This window comes from Coenobita brevimanus, chromosome 67 (assembly GCF_032717465.1).
Source record: "Coenobita brevimanus isolate Jiangsu-jjx chromosome 67, ASM3271746v2, whole genome shotgun sequence".
In the NCBI taxonomy this organism is placed as follows: domain Eukaryota; kingdom Metazoa; phylum Arthropoda; class Malacostraca; order Decapoda; family Coenobitidae; genus Coenobita; species Coenobita brevimanus.
Genome location: NC_137020.1, coordinates 4831563 through 4859271, shown reverse-complemented (window position 1 = coordinate 4859271; position 27709 = coordinate 4831563). Strand labels below are relative to the sequence as shown.

Below are 27709 nucleotides of genomic sequence, written 5' to 3'. Positions count from 1 at the left end.
TCACTGTTATGCTCTCACTACACCTTGCCTACCGCTTACTGTTGCTCCTTGATACACCTTACTTACTGTTCACTCTTCCGCCTTGATACAACTTACCAATCGCTGTTCCCTCTTGATACACCTTGATACACCATACTTACCACTCACTGCTATCCTTTGATACACCTTACTTACCACTCACTGCTATCCTTTGATACACCTTACTTACCACTCACGGTTCCCACTTGATACGCCTTGATATACCTAACTTACAACTCACTACTTCCACTTGATTACCACAGCACGAGGTGAAACCCAAGTGGCACCATTATATTCTCACAACTCCTGCATCACTCGCTTTCCTCTCGACAGATCCACACTGGGTCAACATGATGGTCTGTGTCATTATAATGCTCTGACAGAAATGTACTAATTACTTTCTCCCCATCTGGCACAGCACGGGGTGAGAATGGTAGTACAGGTAACTCTTATGCTGTGACAGTACCACACTTCCTCTCGTCCCCTCCCCGATAGACGTTGCACAGGATGATCCATGTGGCAACTGTTACTCTTAAATTCTCACAAAACATCATTTATTATTAACTTCCCCTCCAACAGACATAGTAGAAAAGGAGCATGATAATCACTGTCACTATAAGGGCGCAGCCACACTTGATCGAAACATGTGATCGACAAGATGAAACGAAGCACCGGGTTAAAACTGCTGCATTAAACAAGTCTGAATGTTGGACTGACGTCACGGACCCCTGAGCCTCGTTTCCTCTTATCGATCATATGTTTGGGGCAAGTGTGGCCGCACCCTAATGCCGTCACTACATCTCACTATCCCTCACTTTCCCCCACAGACGGAACACGGAGTGAACATAAGCAGCTCGCGGGTGAAAGTGATGGTTTCAAGACAACATCATGGTCAACGTCTCAGCTGCACCTCCCTCAACCCTCTGTTTCCGGACTACCCTCTAACCGACTCCATCATCCTCAACGTTACATGTGAGTACCACTGCACCCCTTCAGTCGGTTTGATATATTTTTTGTTTTTTGTTTTATTCTTGCCACCTCCAGATATTGTATTGGCAGAACTGTTTAAATCTATAGCCAACCCTTTCAGTTCAAAGACTCCACAAAGCTGGGTTAAATCGTCTGGGGGTGGCAGGAATGTTGTAGCTGTTCCAGTTCCAAGCTCATCTGGACGTGAACCCAGTGGACTGCTGGATTTCAGCCGCTACAAGCGGTCGCCCCAGACAGCTGTTACTGAGATTAACCTGAAGACTTGGTACCTCCGCCAACTAAGTTGGAGAAGGTTATGTATTCACCAATGTTTGTCTGTTTGCTTGGTTGTCCACACGATATCTCCAAAAGTTCTCGATGAATTTCAATGAAATTATGTGGAAGGGTGGACCATGGGCCAAGAAAGAATTGATTAAATTTTGAGGCGGAACCGGATCCGGATCCTATGTATCGAGCACAATGAAAGCTCTCAAATGAATTTCAATGAACTTTTGTTGAAGGTGGGCCATGGGCCAAGAAAGAATTGATTAAATTTCGTGGAGGATCTGGATCCGGCATTGGCGAAGATATGCACTATCTGAGTGCTTTCTAGTTTGTGTAGTTTGTGCTGTGATGGTTTGGTGCATGAGGAGAATGAGCGAGTTGTAGTGTGGGAGGCGGCACTGCAGTGTTGATATAGTGGACTGTTCTTGAGTTGTATTTTGTGTTGGTATTATGATAGAGAAGGTAGGTGACGGCATTGCAGTCTCGCAAGGTGTACTGGTGTTTCCCTGGATAGGGTAGTTTCTGGAAGGTGGATGTATGGTGGTGGTTCATGATGGATGTTATTTGGCTGAAGATCTTGGATGGCTGTAGGAAGGATGTCGCTGAGATATTCAGTGGAGTGTTGTGCGGCTATTGGGTTTTTGTTTCTTTGTGGAAGGGGTGATAGATCATAAAGTTACAGGGTGGGATGGGCCTTGAGCTGAAACAACGTTATATATGCCTCTCATCACATGATCTATGATTGGATGTGTTTTTATATCTTGATGTAGGTGATCTACTATTGTGGCCATAGTGCATCCTGTTATAGTCGCGGCGCACGACTCTGAGGTTGTCATTATCGTACCCTGGCAATCTACCAGTCAGCTGTGCCTCCGATTTCGTGTATAATACGATATGCCTGTGATTCGTTTATAATATGTTCATGTATAATAATAGTCGTGTATAATATAATTTTGTATAATACTCTGATTCGTGTATGATACGAAATCGGAAGCACAGTTAACGTGTAGGTTGCCAGGGTACGATATTGACAACCTCAGAGTCGTGCGCTGCGACTATAGTATTCTGTAGCCTTTGTTATGTTTTTTTAAGCTTATTCATGTTTGTGTTGGTTAAGGTGGCGGTCTAACTTGGGCTACCTCCATTCGCTGTTGTTCCCATTAAATGTTCGTGGGCAATTTTTAAGCTTTCTGTTGTCCAAAAGGTATTACATGTGAGTCTTCTTCACGACATCCAGTTCGCAAAATGCCTTTTTAAGTGATTATACTTGTATCCTGAGAAAAGGTCAGGTGTTTGTCCAAAGTAAATCCTGGAATTTGGGGTGCCTTTCCAGTGGGAGTGGTTGGTTAAAGAGGGAAATTTTATTGTTTGAAATTCATATATGTCTGGAATGAAAAGAGTGATGCTTGATTTGGCTGGAGAGGCAGTCATTCTGATTTATCAGAGTTTATGTTCCAGTGAGTGTAGATACAGTTGCAACTGGGCTGCTGCATGTTGAGTTTTAGACAGTCAGCACAAACTCGTGCTCCTGGGGATGGGATGCCTGTCACTTTTAGATGCGATCAGCCAGCATCCCACATTACACAGTGTAGCCAGCAACGATACGTTCTGCCATCATCATATACCTTTGGAAATACTGTTGAGAAGTGGGTGTTTGCCCTCACTTTCCGGCTCATTATTATAAATAAACAGTCTTAATCCTCAGTGTTTCTGTTGAAATCACCGACGCTGGCTAATACTGAGGGAGAGAGTGTGACTTGGTGGTGCAGGGACAGAAAAAGATCATCATCATCATCATCATCATGAACCCTTTGTCTTAGTGAAGATAGAATGAGGAAAAGACACATAAGTGTGATGGTAAACATGTGTCCCACCCAAAGAGACTCGCCTGATCTAACCCAACAAGACCTACCCCATCCTAATGAAACATAAATTACACTGACTAACAAACTAACAAATCTAGCCAAATCTAATCTAACATAACATAACATAAACTAACTCAATCAAAGCTAAACTAACCTTACCTGACCTAACATAGTCTTACCTAGCATAACCTAAACTAAACTAAACTAACCTAGCCAAATTTAACCACACCTGACTTAATCTAACGTAACCTAACCTTAAAAAACCTAATCCATTGTAATGTAATGTAACCTTACCTGACCTGATCTGATGAAACAGAACCTAACATTTCCTAGCCTAATCCATTCTATCCCAGCCTAACCTATGTCATCACTCCACCAGACCCGCCCGTAGCGAGGGTGGAGTTGGGTGGTGACGGCATTGATGTGGTGGTGGAGGGTCAAGACTTACACCTCACCTGTAACGTGGACGCCAACCCACCTACATACAAGATCTCGTGGTTCCAAAAGGTAAATAGTTTATCTTATCCAACCTTTAGTTTCTTCAGTCGATGAGGTATTATACTGGGCGGCCCTTATATAAAACTCTCTACTTCCACTCCTCCGGGCGATTTTTCGTGTATTGTGGGGACGGCTCACTCAGTGTTATCAATATCTACCCTGCATTATCTGTTAACTTCCTACTCCCACTGCCACAAACACGCCCACACTAGCGAACTGAGCCGTGTCCGTAACACATGGAATACTATCGCAAGAGTTTCTAGTACTGTGCAATTCAGGGACAGCCTTATTTTTTCTATATATGCATCCAAATACAAAACAACATACAGAAATTCCACCACATGAGTGAATATAATGCATTTACTCTAAACTGATCAAGATCCCTGTCCCCTTTCAGCTAGGCCAGGTGTAGTCAGCCTGGAGGGAAGATTTAATAGTACTCTTTGCACTACACTTGGCCTAGATTTTCGTCATTTTGCATCTATTACCAGTAGTTAGATGGCAGAAGAAAACTGCTGTACATCCTACGCATAGCACATTCTCGTGATTAGTATCATATTCTAGTTTTAAGTCGAAAAGATGGCAAATTTAGGGCATGTTAAAATGAAAAGAGTATAGCACCTCTTATGCAACGTTTATCTCACTCAGTTTGATAACGCATAATGTTTTCCATTTTAGTTATCTAAGTTTTAGCTTCGTACAATTTATTGTTCTTCCTCCCAGAAACCTGGAAAATATGTTTCTAACTAGAAAAGTTAGATATATCTATTTATTCCTTCGTTATTACAGGCCCGGATAAAGTGTACGGTAGCCGGGCTGCTGATTTCTGTTCTGCTTATTAATTTTTGCACTCATTGTTACTGCTGCCTGGCACCGGTATATCTGGTCGAGCAGCCCTGTCGACCACAGGTAAGCAACTACTTCTTGGGACCATCCTACAAGTACAGTACAGTACCTACACTGTGCAGGGATCCGGCATCCCTTGTGGTAGACGATGCCTCACCAGGGTCGGATCAGGGTCTTGCTCCACGGAGAGTGGAGGAAATATGAGGAGAATAGGCTCCGAGGTGGACACCACAAAAGTCTCGCTCCATCCTGAGTGCACACCACCACTGTGTGAAGACTCCACATTAGAGCCATTAGCATAACACTCGGTAGAAATGGTTCACACCTTAATTCATTCACCATTCAAGCTTGTTATCAGGCGATGTCAGTCAAGAGAAGCAGGACCTATGGGAGTAAAGGAGTTACATGTTGTGGCGATAGAGTCATTAACACTCTCAGTCCCAAATAATTCTTTCTCGCCTAGAAAATAAATAAGTAAATAAAAAAACATAAAAATTCTTGCTACGTTAAGCCAAGCTAAAGTAAAATACCAGAGTCTTCCCTATCCTGATAGAGATATCGGCGACAGCAACGTCACTTCAAGGTCTTACGACTTACTCTCATCTTAAAAATTTTAACTAAGGTTGACTAGAATCTAATATACTATGATTCTGTGTGTGTGTGTGTGTGTGTGTGTGTGTGTGTGTGTGTGTGTGTGTGTGTGTGTGTGTGTGTGTGTGCGCGTGTGTGCGTGCGTGCGTGCGTGCGTGCGTGTGTGTGTGTGTGTGTGTGTGTGTGTGTGTGTGTGTGTGTGTGTGTGTGTGTGTGTGTGTGTGTGTGTGTGTGTGTGTGTGTGTGTGTGTGTGCGAGCGCGCGTGCGTGTGAGTGCGTGCGTGCGCGCGCGCGAACCACAACATGACCGTTTCATCATATTATCCACTGAAATGATGCACACATACATTCATTAAAAAACTAAGCCACTTTTTCTAGAATGATAAGTACAAATAATGACTCAAATTGTGAGACTTCACTGATGCTGGTTCCGATCAGAATATGATATTAATAATAATTCCAAAATAAATTTACCATGATAATAACGCCATGAACCCCTCCTCTTCGATGGTGTCATTTTATATTGTATTTTTGCTGCGGTCACGTGATCCTGTTCTATTTATTAGAGTGAAAGGATTAATGAAGGTTGTGTCTGGCAGCTCCGGTTTGAAAGTTCTCTCCTGAGCTGAATGCAATGTATCTGGAGAGAGAGAGAGAGAGAGAGAGAGAGAGAGAGAGAGAGAGAGAGAGAGAGACAGACAGACAGACAGACAGACAGACAGTAAGAGACAGACAGAGATCTTGAACTGGCAGGGTTGAATGTATGTCACTTGTGGAAGATGTCACGTTCCTGTCTCTTCACTTCCACCTTCATGCCCAAGAAATGGTTTAACCCTGGATAGGTAACCATTTTTTTGTTACTATATTAGGTAACGTGGGGTATGACGTACCCCATGGAAAAAAAAATAAAAAAAAAATACTTCCGTTTGAGATATTTCAAAATGCTTCAATACACAAATAATTCAACCCATTATCTTTTAATAGGGCCAGAAAAAAAAAGTTTAATTGAAAAAAAAATTTGAAGTTTATACAAAAATGATTAAATTTTAGGTATACAAATTTTAAAATTAAATCTTGCAAAACTGAAAAGTAATATCATGATTCCTAGGGTGGCCTGCAGTAGACCGATGTTGGGACCTTCTGTATACAAAAGGAGAAAGACAGCAAATTAAAATAAAAAAAATCACAAGAAGGCTCAACTGAGGTTACATTATAGGTAATCTGGGGTCTAACATACCCCAGTGGCTCTATAGAGCAAAATCAGAGCCAGGTACAGCTATGACCCCATCATCCCCATGAAGAGCATCACTAGGCAGGAAGGTAATGAGATGCACAGATCTGTAGACCTTATGCTCATATTTTTAAAAATTAAATTTCGGGGACTGGGGTTTCTGATACCCCACGTTACTTATCTAGGTTAAGATCATTACCAGTCCACTGCTTGCGGCCCATCAAGGCAGAGAGTCAGTATTCATCAAGTCACAACCTTCCTTACAGTACAACACACAGCAGTTAAATGTACACTTGACAACAGAAGTTCTGTCCCCTCTGCTCCTTTTCTTTCCATGGGCTTTGAAAATCAGTCTGGGGATGCTACAGCAACTGGCACTAACTGTTTTATTTAGTCATGGGTCACTTTCCTTTGTGCCTTTTGCCTTGGATACAAGCGACTAATTTTCAAAAGCCGTAGACAGAAAAGGGAGAGATGACAGGACTTTAGCTGGTGGTAATAGAGAGTATCTTATTTGACGTTTGTGCATCCACGTGTCCAGTCGCACCGTTGGGTGACTTTCCCTCGTCATGCCGACACCACTTACGGGATATCCTTGCCTTCACCCGACCAGGTAATAAATCATAAATTCACTGGGATGATAGAGTTCATGATGTGTACTATCAGTTCTCACATTTACCTATTCAATTTTTAAAGCATGAGTAACCCAGTGGGTGGAATTTTGGTTACAATCTAGGAACTTTCACAAGTAATCAGATTCCAGACGACAGACCAAATTCACCCTCAGTCTCTGTCTCCGTCTGAAGAGATGCCTGAGCCAGGGTTTTATACTTAAAGATCTTTAGTCCTAGATAAAAATAGAAGTCTGTAGCTTTCCCAGATTATTTTGTAATGCAAGCAACATACCGAAGCTCCGAAACACCAGTCACTAGTTTTCATTTGCCATGTGCGTAGATCTTTTGGGGGGATGAGGGGGATGAATTTTTCCTACAACTGTGTCTGGGGTAGAGGGAATATTTTTTGTAATCATCCCTTATACAGTTTAAGTAATCCAGAAAAATTGAAAGTTAAGTTACAAATACCCTCAATATACTTAAAGCCTTTATAGTAATAGTGCATTATTTACAACACAGGAAAGCTGATACCATAGAAAAAACTATAACATCACAGCATATAAGGCAACAAAACTTTTAAAAAGAGCGCCAGTGTGATGATCCAGCGGTGTCATAGATGGGTACAAGTAACGAATTGCGTTGTTTTTCTTGTCCCCGCGCTACGTACACGAACATATGCTCTACTTTAATACTGCTTATAGGCACGTACATTACTTCACTTCCCTTGGTAATGCACTCTCTCTTTCTCTCTCTCTCTCTCTCTCTCTCTCTCTCCAAGTACTCTTTTAGTCTCAAGTCATCCCCTCCGTAATCACAATATGTCTACGACAATGTTTTTCGCTGTAAAGGTGTGATACTGGAACATATTCACTAACGATTTCCTACCGTAACTTAGATTTGTATTTGCAGGAGGGATAAGGAGACATGGGAAGCTTGTGCTCTCTCTTTTTCTTGCCTTCCATGTCGAAACAAAGTAGCGCAGTATCATTCTGCTCTATTAACTAATATGAATTTTTGCTGAAAGAAGAAGACGTGATAAGATTCTTCGGCCCTTTTCTCACTGGTTAAGGAAGCTCCCTAACACCATTTCCTAAGTGACGTATTTGGCTTATTACACCTTACTGTCCATCTCCTTGTTAAATTAAAATCTTTGTTTTATACCGTTATACCCTGCATAAGTAACGTGCAAACGGATATTAATTAGACATATCCAAAAATAAATCGCTAAGGAAGAGATGGTAGCGGCTTTCTATACCCTGTGAGAAAACTGGCCATAGAGTCCTCTTGTCTTTCCTGCAAATCACAACCTAAGTAACAACAGGGAATCGATCGTCAATGTGTTCGAGTATCTCTACCCCTGGGTACCACTTTTCCCTAGCCAGAGGTGGGGGTACACGGCAAGCAGAAACTATGTACACTTCTTCCAGAAAGTGGTCGGTGGTTTAACAGTGGCCACTATTCCCGTTATTAAAACTTCCCACATCCTTATGGAAAGTTTTCTTGTTTCTGTCAATATTTTGAAATTGCGATAATTCAAACTTGGTCAAATTAGTCGGGCAGCTGTCCGTTTTTTTTTTTTTTAACCCAATATAGTGGCCATCCGTCAACCGGACATCCGGATATTGTCAGCAAAATAGAATAGTGAGTCAGCCGAGCTATCTCAAGATCCACTTAAGCAAGAAGGCTGAAATTTTACTACAAAATAGCCTTAATGCGGACGCAGCCCGGAAAGGAGGGTGGCTCCAGTCGACTGGTTATTCTCTGAGATCAATCAATCAATCAATCAATCATTTCCTGTGGCACCCCACGGGATGCATAGGACCTCGATGAACCCTCTCCACCAATATCTGTCTCTTGCCATCTTCTTCAGGTCCCACCAACATTCCTCTCCTGCTTCTCTTTTCATTGTCCTGAACCAGGTTTCCCTCGGCCTACCTCTGCCTCTTCTTCCTTCTGCAGTCCACTCTGGCACATCCTGTATTAAAATGCCTTCTTTTCTGTATATGTGCCCCAGCCACTTCCAGCATGACAATCTCACATATTCATTAACTGGTTCCACTCTCGTAATATCACTTACTCTTTCATTTGTAACTCTGTCTTGCCACTTTACCACAAGAATCCATCTCAGTATTTTATTCTCAAATCCTAATACTTTCTGATCTGTTGCAATTGTACTGTACCATGACTCATGCCCATAAATAAAAATTGGTCTAACCATGGACTTGTAAATTTTCACTTTAGTATGCACGGAAAGTATATTATTATTCCAAACAGATTTCAACATTCCAACAGCTCGCCAAGCCTGTCTAATCCTCTCCTCAATTTCATTGTTTAATGATCCATTAGATGATACAATTGTTCCCAGATATTTAAAATTTTCTACATTCTTCACCACATTATTCCCAATTACACAATCGATTTGGTTCTCCACGTTCATATTAATAATTTCAGTCTTTCCACAATTTATTACCAAACCCACTTTTTCTTCTTTCTCCACCAGACAATCAAGCACTCTCTACATCTCGTAAATACTTCCGCAAATCAGTATAATATCATCAGCATGGTCCACATCCATCAGCTTCATATATTTTGAGATCGCCTGGTGTAAAAAATTGAAACTTTTCCTGTTATTCCGAATATCACCTAATTTTCCATGAAGGTTTAAAGCTAGAGCCACCAAGCTTGATGGGCTTATAGACTATGATGACCTACGATGACATGCACAAGATCAGTGACCTTGACCCCAAGGTCCGTTTATAGTTCGGCTTCTAGTAGGCAATGGCTGTGGGAAGTTTTTCTTGATCAAAATTGTCCTTAGACAGTTTTACGGTGTTTTAATTATTATTATTATTATTATTGTTGTTACTGTTATTATTATTATTATTATTTTTTTTTTAATTATTATTATTATTATTATATTTTTTAAAGAAAGGTAAATGTTTCTGAATTTAATGTGTACTTCATACGTTATATGAAGTTTCTTTTATATACTGTTTTAACAAAAACAGTTGACATACAGATACATATAAACTGACCAAAGCACATTTTCAACATTTTATCAACTGTTTCAGAACGTAAAAATGATGAAAGTAAAGATACTGTAGGCAAATATCATGACGTAAGCATCCTGTTAAAATTATCAGTAATCCGACTATTACAAATGAACTACTTCCCCCCATGTAAGAAGGAATGTTGTCGCCCTTGCATTATTTTACAGATACTTTTATGACAAATGCTCAGACAAAGTTGCATTCATTGTGCCACCTCTCCATTCCTTCTCTTGTGCTACACGGGCACCTGGTAGCCCTCATGACAGGACTGCCACACAGCCATATTGCAGAACTTCTGCTTATCATAATTCTTTTATTTCCCGAACTGCATCTCTCTGGAACTCTTCCCCCGACTGGTTTCCCCCCAAACTTCAACCTAAGGCTGTTCAAGTCCATTTGTTTACAGATATTTTATGAATGGAGGACACTTGTAATCTGGCGTATGGGTTATTTTTTTTTAATTCATTTGTTTTTCCTTCCTGTGTTCTGTTAAAAAAAAAATCCTGTTCTAAATAAGGAGGATGAAACTATATTGCTGCATGAGAGCCGTTGTTGTGCCTAGCATCACTGGCATTTGGCATATGGCTGTAGCAAGGATGAATATACATGTTCATTGAATAATTTTATGATTTTACTGAAATATTGCTTGCACTGTCTCCGGTTCTCCTGGAATCATTGAAGACTCTGAGGCGAGAATAATAATACAGGTAAAAAAAAAAAAAAATAGTCTCCACCTACATAGTAAGTGGAGACATCATCATCATCATCATCATAACGGTTTACTCGATAAATGGTAGCCTTGTGTGTGTGTGTGTGTGTGTGTGTGTGTGTGTGTGTGTGTGTGTGTGTGTGTGTGTGTAAAACAACAACAACAACAATAATAATAATAATAATAATAATAATAATAACAATATCTAGAACTCTGTAACTCTCCTACAGACAGTCACTAGTATTCAGCTACTGTTTCTCACAGTGACCTTAAACCCACTGGGGCGATTCGTTTTTTTTTTTTTTTCTATCAGCAATGGTCCATGCCTGGACACATAACCTGGGCCCTTCAGATTCCTTGCACAATCTCCGGTTTGCTTGGAATCGTCACGAGACTCTGGGGCAGGAATAACTAAAGTAACACCAGCGAAAACATTAATCTTCACCTACAGTATGTAGTAGGTGGAGACTGATAATGAAACGAAATAAACTCATAGGAATCGGTCCGCCAAGGTTCGCCTACTGGCCTCCGAACATTCACTAGTCTTCTGCTACTGTTTCTTACAATGACCTTCATCCCATTGGGCAGATTTGGATTTTTTTTCTACCAGCAATGGCCCATGTCAGGACAGATTCCTTGCGCAGTTTCCGGTTCTCCTGGAATCGTTGCGAGACTCTAAGGCAGGAATAATAATAATACCAAGGAAAACAATAGTCTCTACCTATGAAGTAGGTGGAGACTAATAATAATAATAATAATCATGGTTTATTCAATAGATGGTAGCCTTGGGTGTGTGTGTGTGTGTGTGTGTGTGTGTGTGTGTGTGTGTCTGTGTGTGTGTCATTGTGCTTTCATTTAAGCTCTCGTACTTGTATTTGATTATACAACGTTACTGAAAACCGACCGTCTGTGGAATCATGTGAGTACCCTACATACTGTACAAAAGGCAACAGGATTGAAGTGTAAATAAAATATATAAAGAACTGCAGTACAACAAATACAGTTACAGCGGATATGCATACACTGAAACTGAACCACGTACAGTTTGGAAAAAAAAAAAAAAAGTTAAATTAATGTGTCGAGCCATAAAACTATTTCCTGATGTAAGATATATAAATCAAATGCACCAGATGCCCAGGAATGTGTATGAATGAGATATCTACAACAGTTTTGATTAGGTAAGTCAAGACTGTTGGGTGAGTTGAGGGTCACCCAAGAAGCTGACCTATTTTTCTCAAGCAACTGGTCAAAGGTCAAGGTCATATGGCACGGTGAACTTCAACAGATCTTTTTTCATCCTATGCAGACTACAGTACCTTTTGTGGAAAGGTTCCGATTAAAAGAAGGATAATGATAGTCCTAAAAAACTAATCAGTAGTCAAGGTCACAGGGAAATGTCAAAGATGAATGTCACAGGGAAATGTCCGAGGTCAATGTCACAGGGCTATGTCAAAGGTCAAGGTCACAGGGATATGTCAGAGGGCAATGTCACAGAGAAATGTCAAAGGTCAAGGTCACATGGATATATCAGAGGGCAATGTCACAGGGAAATATCAAAGGTCAAGGTCACAGGGATATGTCAGAGGGCAATGTCACAGGGAAATGTCAAAGGTCAAGGTCAAAGGGATATGTCAGAGGGCAATGTCACACTAAATGTCAGAGGTCAATGTCAAGGAAATGTCAAAGGTCAAGGTCACAGGAAATGTCAGAGGTCAATGTCAGGGAAATGTCAAAGGTCAAGGTCACAGGAAATGTCAGAGGTCAGTGTCAGGGAAATGTCAAAGGTAAGAGTCAATGGACAAAGTCAGCTCAGTTTTGATCAGTTGTGAACCAGCGTTGGTGGAAGGGCTGGGGAGAAACAAAATAATTTGATTTTAAGAGCACTGTGTTGAAAGTCAAAATCACAAGGCAAAGTTCGGCCCATAAGCCACTTGGTTGCCGGGAGTTTTGCGTTCAGTGAGCCCTCCATTATTCTTGGTAACTTAAAGGTGGGGTGAGGCAGGGTCCAGACAGCAAGGAATGAGTATGCATGAGAGAGAGCTCTGTGATGTGAACCAGACAATAATGTGCTCACTTCACAGATTACTTGTTTCTCCTCAAAGTAAAGATCCAAGCTTACCGACACAAAAATCCCCTAGATAAACTCGTCTTACTTGCGGATTTGTTATTTAAAAAAGAATGTTGCACTATGGATGGCGGTGTGAAATAAGAGACGCCGTAAAGAAAGCTTTATATTTGCTGAAATTGAATCTCGGGAACATTTCTCCATATTACTGTGTGTGTGTGTGTGTGTGTGTGTGTGTGTGTGTGTTGATTCTGAATAAAGGAAAATTTTCATAGAGTACGAATTCTCTCTATCTATATACCTAGGCTGCTTCCCCCAACGAAATGGGGTATAGCCGAGACAGGACGACACACTCCCATTTACTCATCCACACACACACATTATTTTATTTGTATCTTAGCCCCCCTTCTTCTGGTGGGGAGGACACAGTCTGGCCACTATGGGGTGGTATTATCACTCTGCGGCCAGGTTGTGTTTGGAAGAATTCTGCCACCGTATTCCGTGCGTGTCATAAAGGGCAACTAAAAGGAGCGGGGTGAGGGGACTAGGGATCCCCTCCTCTGTTTTTTTTTTTTTTTTTTAGTTCCTACAGTGAGACAGGGCATTACAAATTATACTACTTTTAAAAGTGACATTGTACAGAACGGGTCATTTATAACGCTCCTTTTCTACTCTGCCGGGCGATTCTTCTTGTGTTGCGGGAACTGCTCAGTCAACGTTATCAAAGTCTACATTATATCCTCATTTCCTGCAGCCACTGCCACGCCTACACCCACTCCAGCACACTGAGCCGTCCCCACCACACGTGAGATAACACCAGATGAGTTTCTGTTGGAGTGCTGCTTATGAACCATTCTGTAAAATATATGACAACTGAAAGAGGACGTACAGTGAGTGGTCAAAAGTTGTAAAATTTTTCCTCGTGCAGTATTTCTCACTCCCCTCTGCTGGTTAACACAGGGTGGTTAGTAAACAGCGCCACACTTGGAACTCACCTGGCAGTACCTTGTGTTTTCCGGGGACGGCTTAGTTTGCTGGTTTGGGCATATGGCACTTGAAGCATGGAATGATTAAACGATGCAAGGAATTTTCAGCAGGGCAGCCCTTTAAGATACCATGGGCGAAACAAGGTAGGAATAAGTGTTGCTCGTCCATGTTTTCTTCCACATACTTCCCTATCTATCTATTGCTAGACACCTTAATCCCGTAAGGGGTGGCCACAAACAAATCGCCTCCATGTCGCCCTGTTCCCTTGCCATTTCGCTGCCCTCCCCCTAACTCACACCTCCACCTCGTATCCCACCTGTCCAAAATAATAAATAAATGAAATTTACATTTTGCACATAAGCAGTTCCGAATTAACGCAGCAATATTTCAGCCCACACTAAATTTAGGGTTCTACTCTAAATGGCTTTGGATATTTCTTAATATCTTCTCCTTCGCGATTTATTTTGTACATTCCACCTCAATGTCGTCTTGTATATTGATGATGCAAACTGTGGGTACTAAATATTATGAACTACAGAGAAGACAGGATTAAGACGTGACAGAATCTTCAAACTCGCTTAGAAAATGACCTTATATTTGAGTCAGACCTCAGTGTGACCACACCCTATAAAAGATTATACTACTACTACTACTACTACTGCTGCTGCTGCTGCTGCTGCTACTACTACTACTTCTGCTACTACTACTACTACTGCTACTACTGGTACCTCTGCTACTACTGCTACTACTGTTATTACTACTACTATTACCACTACTACTGCTGCTGCTACCTCTGCTACTATTACTACTACTACTACTATATTATTATTATTATTATTATTATTATTATTATTATTATTATTATCATCATTATTATTTCCACTATTATCATTATCAGACCTATTATTACCATCATCATTATTGTTATTATTCCCCTTCTCTCGCCCCCAGCATCGTCCCCTGCTGCACTCCCTCGCTGCCGGCGTGGTGGTGAAAGGACGCAGCCTCAGCATACGGGGCGTCACAAGGCACCAGGCAGGGCCCTACGTCTGCGTCGCCTACAACGTCGAGGGTGACGCACAAAGCACACCCATCAACATCACCGTCAACTGTGAGAATAGACGAAAAATTATACCTATCTTCATCATCATCATCAAACACACTTGTACTCTCATATCAAGCCCCCATAATCCTATTTCACAGACCAAATCATCTTCATATTTTTTTTAGACGGGAGGGAAGGGATATTTTTAGACGAGGGAGCATCTCTTGGCGTAGCCCATTCAGTCACTCACACACTAATGTTTCTCGGAGGTAAAGTTTTTCACTCCGGTACATTTTAGGAGTCCCCCATTATTACGTCCCTCACGATCCCACATCTATGTTGTGTTTTTGTACTTAATCTTTATCGATGCCCTTCACGTACAGAGTACTTATACTTAGCTACTAAAAATTGGAGTATAGTGAAGTTTCATGAATTGGGGATTTCAGCCGTGGTCATGAATGGCTTAAGTTTTTGTATTTTCACCGTACACGGTTTCAGTAACTTTACTTCTTGTATTTGAACATCATAACATTACCCTGACTGAGTTCAAGACACCTATGAGAATATACCGTCCTGTAATATGCTGACCTGACCTAGCCTAACTTAACCTAAACCTTGACCTAACCTAACCTAACCTAAACTAATCTATTCTAACCTAGCCTAGCCCAGCCTAGCCTAGCCTAGCCTAACCTAACCTAAATTAATCTTAACCTTAATGTATCCTCACCAAACTCAACCTAATATGCCAACAGGGTGTGCATGTCATTTTAATTTGTGCATGGCATTCGGGTTTGCGTGAGATTATTTCATGCAACAGTGGGAAATGCGTCACACATTTGCTTTTGCCTCCGTGCATGTCGAAATTGTGAGCAAGATTCTTTTGTCACGTTGCAGCCGTGTATGTGTGAATTTTTTTGTTTACTTTGCATGTAGAGTATTCAGGAAGCTACTTTTGCGATTGTAAATAATCATTCTACAACCAGTGACATATTTTCTGTTAGTCTTGCTATCTCTAGGTGATTTTATTCAGCTTTGGAGTTATTTTATTTATTTTATTGATTTTTGCCTGGGGGATTGGGCTGTAGGCTCCATTATCCTGTGAAACTGCTTGAGTATTCTTCCCAGTTTCAATCCTTTATTTTTCATATAAGGTGAATGCATAAAAATTTATCCTTGTGTGTAGGAATTATATACAGATGAATACCACCAAAACAGTCTCTCAGACCCATCGCCATGTCCTAAACCCCGCCAGTTCCATTACACCTGTCATGAATGGGGCGGCTGCAGCATGTTCTATATGATTCGTTATTAGGGCCTTAATTGGTGCCTTGTAAAGAGGATAATACTTTTCTTAAATCTGAGAAATGGCCTCTCGTCTTCCTAAGATTAATTCTCTCTCTCTCTCTCTCTCTCTCTCTCTCACACACACACACACACACACACACACACACACACACACACGCAAATGCTACCTTTATTTTCACCTGAAGATGGTCCAGATCATACGAAGAGTGTGTGCTCCCATTTAACACAATTCCAGTTTATCGATTACACATCTTCCATCTTCCATTATTACCCTCAGTTCCTTTCATCAACCCCTTCAACCCTATGACATGTTTAACACTATATTCACGCTGACCCTGGACGATTCTACACACACACACAGACGCACACACACTTATTAAAAGCTGTCCTTCTGCTACAGAAGAGACATCTGCTATACTTTCATTGTCTTTGGAGCCAAAGTGTGTGACTGCAGACCAATCTTGGATCCACAAACTTTGCTGCACAGTCGGCATGTCAAGTCCGGGTTTGGGGGGAGAACCCCGTTTTAGTTGTCTCCGTTGCCTACGTTTCGAGCTTTTTTAATATGAATGGTTCCTGCGCTGCAGAGGGCATGCCGTTGTTTTCTGTCCAAGGCATTGGTTTCAAAATCTTTTGGTGTGATGTTTAATTTCTTGAGAGCTGTCCTTATATGATCTTTGTAACTCTTCTTCTGTCCCCCTGGACTGCAACGTGCTGCGGGAAGTTGGCTATACAGAGCCCGGCAGGGAAAGTGGTACTGAAGTATGCGGAAAATGCCTTTGACCCGTCTGTGTGTTTTTTTTTTTTTTTTTTTTTTTTTTTTTTTTTGCCAGCATGGTTTCTATGAAGGATGGCTTTGCTCGCTGGAGAATTTGTGAGTGGGGAACGTTATCATCCCATGTGAGTTCCAGGATGTGCTGTTAGCATCGGATGTGAAACAAACTCAAGCTGTATGATGTGACGCTGGTAAGTAGTTCAAGATTCAGCACGGTATAAGAGGATGGCGAAACATACATCCGTATGTACTGATACCATCGTCTTGATTTTCAAGTTGATGTTTTCAAAGACTCTGAATGTGAGACGTCCAACAGAGGCTGAGGTATAGTTGGTTCATGCAAGGACTTCTGCATCAATGTTATGTTTATCTGTGAGCACATTTCCAAGGTATAGGTAAAATTGTCCATCTGTTCCACATCTTCACCATTTACCTGAAATGCAAGAAGTTCTACCTGGTTTCATCTCTAAGATATTATTTCTGTTTTACTGACATTTATTAAGAGCTCCATTGCATGGTAAATGTTGGAAACGATAATGAGACTGTTGTAGGGCTTCTGGCGTATGTGCAAGGACAGCACAGTCATCAGCATTATTGTGCCTCTAGGAAATGAGCCATTTCGGTCTTTGTGCTGGAAGATGTCTGAGACTAAATAAGTTACCATCTAGACAGAAATGGATTTTAATCCGCATTAGGGTTCATTTGTTGGAGACTTATAAGGGTGACTGCAGTGAAATAGATTTTGAAATGACGAAAGTCAGGACACATCCTTGATTTACGTCCACGTCCACGTTGATGGGTTCGGGTTTGCCCCCACCTATGGATACACGAGTATTCATGGTGTCATGCAGGTTCTATCGGATGATAAGAAATTTGCTTGGCACTCCAAATTTTGAATGAGCATTTCATAAAACTTCTTTGTTGACAGTGTCATATGCTTTCCCAAGATTGATGAATGCAATACATAAGTTACGGTTCTGTTCATGGCATTTCCCTTGCATCTGTCGGGCAACAAATATCATATAACAGGTACCGTACTTCATTCCTTCTGAAATCGACACTGTGTGTCAGGAAGTGTTGACTCAGTCAGATGCTTTGTCAGTCTGGATAACATTATCTTGGCTATTACTTTGTTAGCATTCACATGGAGAGAGATGCCTCTGCTGTTGTCACAATTTGAGCGGTCCCCTTTCTTCTTGCAGATGGTTACAGTATCAGAAGTAAGTCAGTCAGATGGAATTCAGTCTAGATTCAAGATAGTCAGTATGAGGTTATGGAGGTGCTGGTGGAGCAAGTGGCCACCGTTTTATAAGTAGTACAGATGGTATGCCATCAGGGCCAGGGTTTTTGTTATTTTTAGAGATCAGATGGCCTGAACAGTTACTGCAAGTGTAGGTGCGACATCAAGATTTGCCCTTGAGGAGCATTTGGGATGTTATGAAGGATATTGTGTTCCATCAAGTTTCTTCGATTCAAGAAGGTATTGAAGTGTTGTGCCCATCTTTCTAGGATTGCTTGCTTGTCTTTCAGCAACTTTCCTTCGGCTGATCGAATAGGGGCTATGTTATGTTTGATTGGCCCAGAGATAATTTTAATGGACTTGTAGAACCCATATTGGTCATTAATATCAGCCTGTCTTTGCAGCTTTTTTGCTTGCTTGGCTCACCATTTGTTCCCCATGTCACGCAGTTTTCTGTAGGTTTCACTTCTGAGATTTCTGAATTCGGGTTTTAGAATTAAGGAGCTAGGATGAGCCAACCAGTTGTTATGTGCTCTATCCTTCAGTGCAAAAAGGTCTTGTATGCCCTAAGCATTTTCATCAAACCAGTCTTTATGTTTTCTTCTGCAGTGCCTTGGAGCTCGTCTTCATGTTCAGCCACTCTGCATTTAGGTTTTTGCATTGTTGTTTGGGTCAAGTGGTGGGCACCGAGAGCTTGTAATAGTGCTGCAGGTGTTACAAGTTTCTGCACCCATTAAAATACTACAGTTTTGCTTCATGGAGGATGGTCTATGGTGCATCTGTGCACGTATGACTACAGTCGCGGTGCCCAAGTCTGAAGGTGTTATTATTGTGCCCTGGCAACCTACCCGTCAACAGTGCAACCGATTTCGTGTATGATGTGATATGCGTATGATTCGTGTATATTATGTTCGTGTATAATAATATTCATGTGGAATATATTCGTGTATAAATAATATGATATGTGTATAATATGATGTGAAATCGGACGCACTGTTGAGTGGCAGGTTGCCAGGGTATGATAATGGCGCCTTCAGACTCGTGAGCCATGACTAAAGTTGCAGTTTGCTAAGTATAAGGTTATGGTCTTTGGAGCACTCAGCACTTCTCATAGCTCGGGTTATAACAACTTCTCTTCGATCTCGCTGCCTCACAGAGACATTGTCAAGTAGGTGCCGATGTGTAGATCATGGATGCATCCATATGGTCTTGTGTTTATTCTTAAGTTGAAAATTGGTGTTAGTGTTGACAGGACTGTGTTTCGATCATAAGGAAAGCAGTCTAAGGCCATTGTTGTTCATGTTACCAACACCATGGCAGCCTATAATGTCTTGCCAGAGTTGATTATCTTTCCCTACTCAGACATTAAAATCTCAGTGTAGGATGAGCTTGTCACTATGTAGTATTGAGTGACTGGCAGCATCCAGATAGTCATAAAAAGAACCTTTGACGGTGTCCTCAGAGCCAAATGCTGGGGTATAGGCACTGATGAGTGTTGCATACAGGCCTTTAGAGAGTGGTATGTGCCAGGACATCAGCCTCTCTGATATACCCTCAGGTGATTCTTGGATCTTCTGCAGTAGGTTGCTTCGGACTGCAAAGTCAATACCATGGTTTCTTCTTACATTATTTGGGTATCACTTCCGGAAATAGGTATACCCTTCTGCTTCTGTTAGATTGTCCTTTGTTGAGTGGCAAATCTCAGACAAGGCAGCTATGTCAGTTTTATATCTTTTCAGTTCATGGACAATATGGGATTTTCTACGGTGTGATTTGTGTCTTGGTAAGTATCGAGCAAGGTTCCTATATTCCACATAGCAAGAGTCAGAGAGATTCTTTTGTCTTTTTTAACACAATATGGGATACCTTGGCGGACGCGGTTATCTGCCCAGGAGGTACAGAGCAGCAAACGTTTAGGTTACCTTTTCTAAACCCCTCCCCGTCAGGGGTAGGTAGTTGGGCATCCATTTCCGGCTTCTTAGCCGCACAGCATGCTGCCGAAGGTATGATTTGATCCTATTCCATCATGCCTGCGACCACTGCGCTAGTGCCGTCAATGTGCAGGACTCGGGCTAGCAACTTCCAGCCACATCCATGATCTGTCACCTCACCGTATCCTGTCGTCATATTCCTTTTAATTTTGATAAAAAGATGAAATGGGAGGTGAGTAAAGTAGTGGGCTTGTTCAAGGAGTGGATTTGGTGTAATGGGGAGGGTGTGCAGTCCTTACTATCACATGACTGGGCCTTCTCAAGCTGTGATGGTGGCAGGAAGATTCACAACTACCATCTACAGAGCAGGGCCGCAGGAGACTGCCGGGAGCTCTGTCTGTCGAGTCTCGCCTGTCGTGGGACTCCACTCATGGATTCTTCGTTCGGGGTTTAGTCGCACAGCCTTAGCTTACTCAAAGGCAATCCACAAGGCAGTGGATCAGGCAGCTCTGACCCCTCACTGATGGCCCCCCTAGCGAGGGCAACCCTGTCCTCCTGATGAGTCCGGGGGATAGTTCTCCTCCCCCCTTGTACGGCCCGCCAGATTTACAGTGTACACAAGCCCCACCACGACAAGGTGGTTCTTGTGGGAGACACACACACACACACACACACACACACACACACACACACACACACACACACACACAAGCAGCAAATCTTATCATCGTCACTGAGACCATCATTGACCCCACACACACACACACACACACACACACACACACACACACACACACACACACACACACACACACACACACACACACAAGCAGCAAATCTTATCATCGTCACTGAGACCATCATTGACCACACACACACACACACACACACACACACACACACACACACACACACACACACACACACACACACACACAAGCAGCAAATCTTATCATCGTCACTGAGACCATCATTGGCCACACACACACACACACACACACACACACACAAGCAGCAAATCTTATCATCGTCACTGAGACCATCATTGACCCCACACACACACACACACACACACACACACACACACACACACACACACACACACACACACACACACACACACACACACAAGCAAATCATATTATCATTATTCAGAGTACCAGGGCTGGGGGTCAATTCATTTTTGTCGGTTCAATTCAATTCCAGTTCAGAATAAAATCTGAATTAATTAATTCCAAGTCAATTCGGTTCATTCATAAAAAATGAAATTTTCAATTCCAATTCATTTTAATTCATTATGGTCGATATTTCATTCATGTAGATTTTTTTCAATTCAAAATCAGTTTTAATCTACCCAGTACCATTATTCTAACGGAAAGAAAAAAAAATGAGGTTTCAAATTATTTTTAACTTTTTTGTGATAGCAAACTGTATATTTTACTGTTTATTTGAGTATACTGTAAGTTAATTATCGTACAATAATGAATTCGCATAGTACAATATAAAATGTTATTTTATCAATTCAGTCATCAATTCATATCAAATCCAATTCAGTTAATCTTATTTTTATATTTTTCTCAAATCCAATTTAATTCCAATTCACTGTTTTTTTTTTAATCAATTCTAATTCAGTTCCAATTCAATTCATAATTAACCCCAGCCCTGATTCAGACCATCATTGACTACATCACTGAACAAAATCGTCCGTAGGGAGCAAGAATCTAATGAAAAATACGTCACAGGATTCAAATTGCTAATGTGTCCTGCCATGTATTCGGGTATGCATCTGCCAGTTCCCTCTCACCTCCTCTCAGTAATGTAATCTTCCCTGTATGCATATATACAATTTCCACACCTCTTTTTTCCCTTCATCATCATCATCATCATCATCCAGACCTCCTTTCCTCCCCAAGGTAGAGTGAGGTAGGATTTGAAGAGACGGAAAATACTCTTACTTCTAATGTTAATTTAGCTTACCCTCTTACCAGTACCCTCACATCCACATCTTCAATACGTCTGTGGTCGAGAGTGCCATGAGAAAGGTGTGTGCGATAGTCATAGAAGAGGTGATTAAGTTCTTGCTGTCTCTAAACTTTTCTTCTTCAGCTGGAGAGAGAGAGAGAGAGAGAGAGAGAAACTGAGCGAATCATTTGAAGGCAGACACTGTACAGAAAAATACAAGTTAAATCAAAGTAAAAGAGTATTGGAACCTGCTATAATTCTTACTTTAATTTGGCTTTATATTACAGTCACTCCATCCTGAATGCTGAGTCGTAACAAGAGACTGACACTGGAATATGTGCTAGTCAAGAAGAAGTGCTGTGGAAATGCTGTATAGCCGTAGTAGTAGTCTTTTTCTGCCCATGAGCTACTCAAATATGCAGCGACAGGGCAAAGCTTTGGGCCAGGCGAAAAATATCTTACACTTCTCCTCACTTCCCATCTCCCTCACTTCCCCTTCTCCCTCACTTCCCGTTTTTCTCACTTCCCCTCACCTTTTCTTCCCCTCTCCTACACTTCCCCTCACCTTCACGTCCCTTTCCCTCACTGATATTATTATTATTATTATTATTATTATTATGAATTTTTCTGGCTCTTGGGACCCTACAGTACTTTACTCCTCTTTGGGATTGGAAAGTAGATCTGGATGATGATGATGATAATTATAATGATGATGATGCGTCACACCCCGCCTCCAGACGCACCCGTGTGTGTAAGTGAGGGCGCGGTCGGACAGGTGTTGGCGGCAGGTGTGGGTCAGGTGGTCAATGTTACCTGCAGTGTCCTGGCATCGCCTCCCAGCGTCAGGTTCTCATGGGTCTTCAACAACTCACGCAGGTCAGAGAGACTGCCCGGCGATCAAGTGCTGCTGAGCCCAGGTGAGATATATATATATATATATATATATATATATATATATATATATATATATATATATATATATATATATATATATATATATATATTAGTATATTTAGGCAGAATGTTTTCTTTTATACAAAAATCATTAAAGACCAAGGCGTAGCCATTGTTCACTATTTTTCTGTTGATCTTTTCGAGTTTTCTTACACATTGTTTTACACTATGTGGTCAACCCACAACTTGGAAACATTACTGAGAGCATGCACCACCGAAGCTCCCTTTCGCAGCCCAGACGGTAAGCTGTATCAGCAGGTTAACGGAGTCAGCATGGGTTCACCCCTGGGCCCAACATTTGCTGCCTTTTACATGTGTCACCTAGAAAACAAAGTGTTAGAAGATACCAACCTGCGTCCAACCACGTATTGTCGCTATGTTGATGATATCTATGTGGTCGTTAGAGACGAAAACCACCTTAAACAACTAAGAACTGCCATGGAACATAACTCAATATTAAAATTTACTTATGAGATAAGTGTAAACAACAAAATCCCTTTTCTTGATGTATTAATAGAAGAGGAGAATGGTAACTATAAAACCTCCGTATATCGTAAAGCTACGGACTTGGGTAGATGCCTTAATGCTGTGAGTGAGTGTCCGCAGCGGTACCAATTGTCAGTTATCAGGTCATACTTACGTCGTGCTCATAAGAACTGCTCATCGTGGGAACTCTTCCACTCAGAAGTAACTAAATTAAAGCAGATCTTAATTAACAATGGTTATTCCAATCAAATAGTTGACAGAGAAATATGTCAATTTTTTTCAAAACAAGTCTCAACCACAAATGTCCAACCGCTTCCCCATACTGTTACCCACAATGTGTATTATGGTAATCAGATGTCCCCTGCTTATAAAACGGATGAACGTGTACTTAGAGAGATTGTGACACGTAACACATCATGTGTTATCCCCTCAGACAAGCTCAGTTTAATTATTTACTATAAAAACAGGAAAGTTAGCAACATGATTATGAAAAACAACACAGCTCAACAAACCAACAAACTTCAACATACCAATGTAGTTTATGAATTCACTTGCCCACACGAAGGTTGTAAACTTCGTCACATGAAATATATTGGTATGACCACAACCACACTAAGCAGACGTTTAACCATGCACCTACAATCCGGTTCTATAAAAGATCATATGACTCAACATCACACATCAATAAACAGACAAGTTCTAATAGAAAATACTAATATAATAAAAAAATGTCATGACCACATTAGACTACAACTGGCAGAAGCACTTCTCATACTTGAAAACACGCCGGCCATAAACAACCAAACTACCGGACTAGATCGTACCCTCAAACTGTTTAAATACACAAAGGCCCGACCACAAGCAGCGACAATTACAAATGAACATTACACACACAATAACACAACTGGCAACACTACACAGCCACAAACACCCACTCACCCATACAACCTTCGCAGTCAATCACGTAGCTCATAGCTGACTGCACCTATAAGGTTTGTCTCTTTTATCCATACACTTTTAACTGTAGCTCATACTTGACTTCACCTAAAGGGTTTGTCTCTTTTATCCATACTCTTGTAACTCTACGCTTTTATTAGTCGTTGTTGTACATTTCAGTATATATATTGTATAGGTTTATGTTGTATATGTCATGTTTTATAGTGTATTGTATCTATATTACAGTCGCTGATGATGTGTAAGGATACACGAAACGTCCTACGAAAAATGAAAATAAATAATTAATAAAATATAGTTACGACATGGATCTTGGACATACTATCTACAACCTGAATCATAGTGTAAAACAATGTGTAAGAAAACTCGAAAAGATCAACAGAAAAATAGTGAACAATGGCTACGCCTTGGTCTTTAATGATTTATATATATATATATATATATATATATATATATATATATATATATATATATATATATATATATATATATATATACAGAGAGAGAGAGAGAGAGAGAGAGAGAGAGACAGACAGACAGACAGACAGACAGGCAGAGACAGGGACAGAGACAGAGACAGACAAACAGACAGAAGAATACGGTCAATATACAATATAGATTTCTAGTTTGAAATGCCGGTTATATTGGGTGTTTGTATTTTGTGCCTGTGCTGAACAGTACCTCCCTCCCTACCTATCTACCTACATCATACATTCACACATGCATAAATACTGGAAATTAATTTTATAGTGCGAGAACATCAAATTACATGGTGAACAGTATTGCCAGGTAACTACCAGTAAAAGTATAGCGATTTGAAAAGTAAACAAAATCATCCTATGTCCATTTTGTTCATAAAAATCATTGTACCATGGGTCACAAAAGTATTGGTGCACAGGGGGTCCGATGCCTACCGAAAACATTCGTTCATTACCAACGTGTCATTGTGTATGAACAATGTCTGTTTATAAAACATAACATTTGCTATATGTTCACAAGAGGATATTGCTGGTTGGCGATAAATGACACCTCCAGAAATCAGGGCTACCAACATGTGGTAGGTCGAACACTAATATATCAGTGACCCTCGTTCTGTGGTCCCAAATGTTTCACGCATATTATGTACCGATACATTTGTGACCCAGTGTACATATGTATGACACGAATAGTCAGGTCAGCAGCTTTTTGCCACATTCTCTAAAACGTATCAGACCTGAATGATAGACGTTAAGCTAATCAATTGCAGCTTCCTGATCATGTAGCCCAATGCTTTCAGGAACATAAGACTATTATCTGCCTTCAGAACTTTAAGACGTCGGCAGCCTCGAAATGTACAGTAATTGTTACACCTTGGTGTTTCACACTGGCGAGATATGCGGACTCTGACTCACACAAACATAAACACTCTAACACCTTAGCTTTCACGTTCACTGCTCTCTCTACACGCTACACTTCACGACTCGTACTTCGCCAGCGTGGCAAGGGTTAGTTTTGGCTACCATTCCTCCACATGGTCTGAGTAGTAAACCTCATAAGGTCAGCTACCGGTATAGTTAGTGTGGTGCCTTAAACTACCACGTAAGTGTCTGTACAGTTCACCAATGATGCGAGGGACACAGCACGGGGGGCTTATGTTACTGTCAACCTGTGACCCGGACTGAGAGACTAAGCCTGTTGATCACCAATCCTGTAAACAATAAACTGTGGACAGAGAAATATGTTCTACCCCAAGTACCACGTGTGGCATACGTAGAGTCAACATTACTCACAATATCTCTTTCATCCATTTATCCAGTTTCAGATCTGCCAGTCGATGCAATGAAGACAAAGGGGGAAAAAAAGGCCGGATTTTATGAAAACATGTTTTGCAATGGGCTTTAGTTGCAGCAGATTTTTGATGGATATGTTCCCTCATCCCTCAACAAAAACAGGTTGATACTTCTGAAACATGTGATTCAATTGTTTATTCCCTACTGCTGTGTGACCAGACGGTGAGCCACCATGTATCAATTCATCCCATTGTAATTTAAGCATTGACAACCAGTCCCGTCCCGTAAACGTTGGTTCTTTTTCCTCCCGTGACAAGTGACAGAGAGGTGAAGTTAGTGAATGTACAGCGAGGTTGGATGGTGAGGAATTGGAAAATGTGAGTACATTTAAGTACTTGGGTAGTGTGATGAGTAAGGATGGAGGTTTGGAGGGTGAAGTGCTTGAAAGGGTACAGCAGGGAAGAAAGGTTGCTGGTTCTTTGAAAGCAGTGATAAGAAACAGGGAAGTGAGCATGGAAGTGAAAAAGTTACTACATGACAGTATTGTGATACCAACTCTTACGTACGGAAGTGAAGCTTGGACATTGTTGGAAGGACACAAGTCAAGAGTAAGAGCAGTGGAAATGAGTTATTTAAGAGGAGCCTGTGGAGTCACGTGGAGAGACAGGCTGACGAATGAGGATATAAAGGAGCGTTGTGGTGTTGATGTGGATGTGATAGGAAGCGTTATGAGGAACACACTGAGGTGGTTTGGCCATGTGGAGAGGATGGAGGGTGAAAGACTGACGAAGAAAGTGTATGTGAGTGAGGTGGAGGGGGGAAGAGGGAGGGGGAGGCCGAGGATGAGATGGAGGGATGGGGTGGAGAGGTATATGAGAGAGGGGGGTGTGAGTTGGGAGCAGGGCAGTGAAATGGCGGGGGACAGGGCGACTTGGAGGCGATTTGTTTGTGGCCACCCCAAACGGGATTGAGGCGTCTGGCAATAGATAGATAGATAGACAAGTGACTGGTAGTGTGGCTGTTTGGTTTTCTTATTCCACACTTATTTCGGCCAAACTTACAACTATACCCACCGCCAGAAAGCATGTATCGTAAGTCCCGCCCCCTCACCCACCACCCATAGAGTGGGAGGACACAGACTTGAGACCATGACATCAAGAAGGGACAAGACTTAACAAGTTACCTGACGACGGGTATAAGCTGTGGTTAGTCTGTTTGATGTTTATTCCTGTAAAGTGATGCAATGCCTACTCACTCATCACTGTTGAGCTCCCTCCTGTCTTCACTTCTGTGAAAATCGTATGTCCTTCAGCCTTCACCTGTAGTCATCACTGACAGTCTTCTTCCCTTAATGTGTTCCTAGTCCAGCAGTTCCATTATTCTGAACAGTTTTTCCTTCGACATTTCCCTACTGTTTTCCCTGTCTGGTTCGAGTGGAGTTGCTGTCTACTAACATCTTAGTTCCACACATCTTAAAGTTCCCTCGTTTGTGACCTCTAAAGCACTCGGTATTTTCTTGGATGGTTTGTTTGGCATGAACAAGAGCTTGAACAGCTGGTT

At 41.4% G+C, this 27709-nt stretch overlaps 1 protein-coding gene across 1 annotated transcript in view; it reads left to right on the top strand.

Annotated features, from left to right (window-relative positions):
• LOC145405498 (nephrin-like) overlaps positions 1–27709 on the top strand; it is a 134785-nt gene that overhangs the window by 90947 nt on the left and 16129 nt on the right. The window contains exons 8-11 of the mRNA XM_080276847.1: positions 846–990; positions 3517–3644; positions 14680–14839; positions 22724–22903. Coding sequence (XP_080132973.1) covers positions 846–990; positions 3517–3644; positions 14680–14839; positions 22724–22903 — 613 coding nt within the window. The remainder of the gene's footprint in view (positions 1–845; positions 991–3516; positions 3645–14679; positions 14840–22723; positions 22904–27709) is intronic.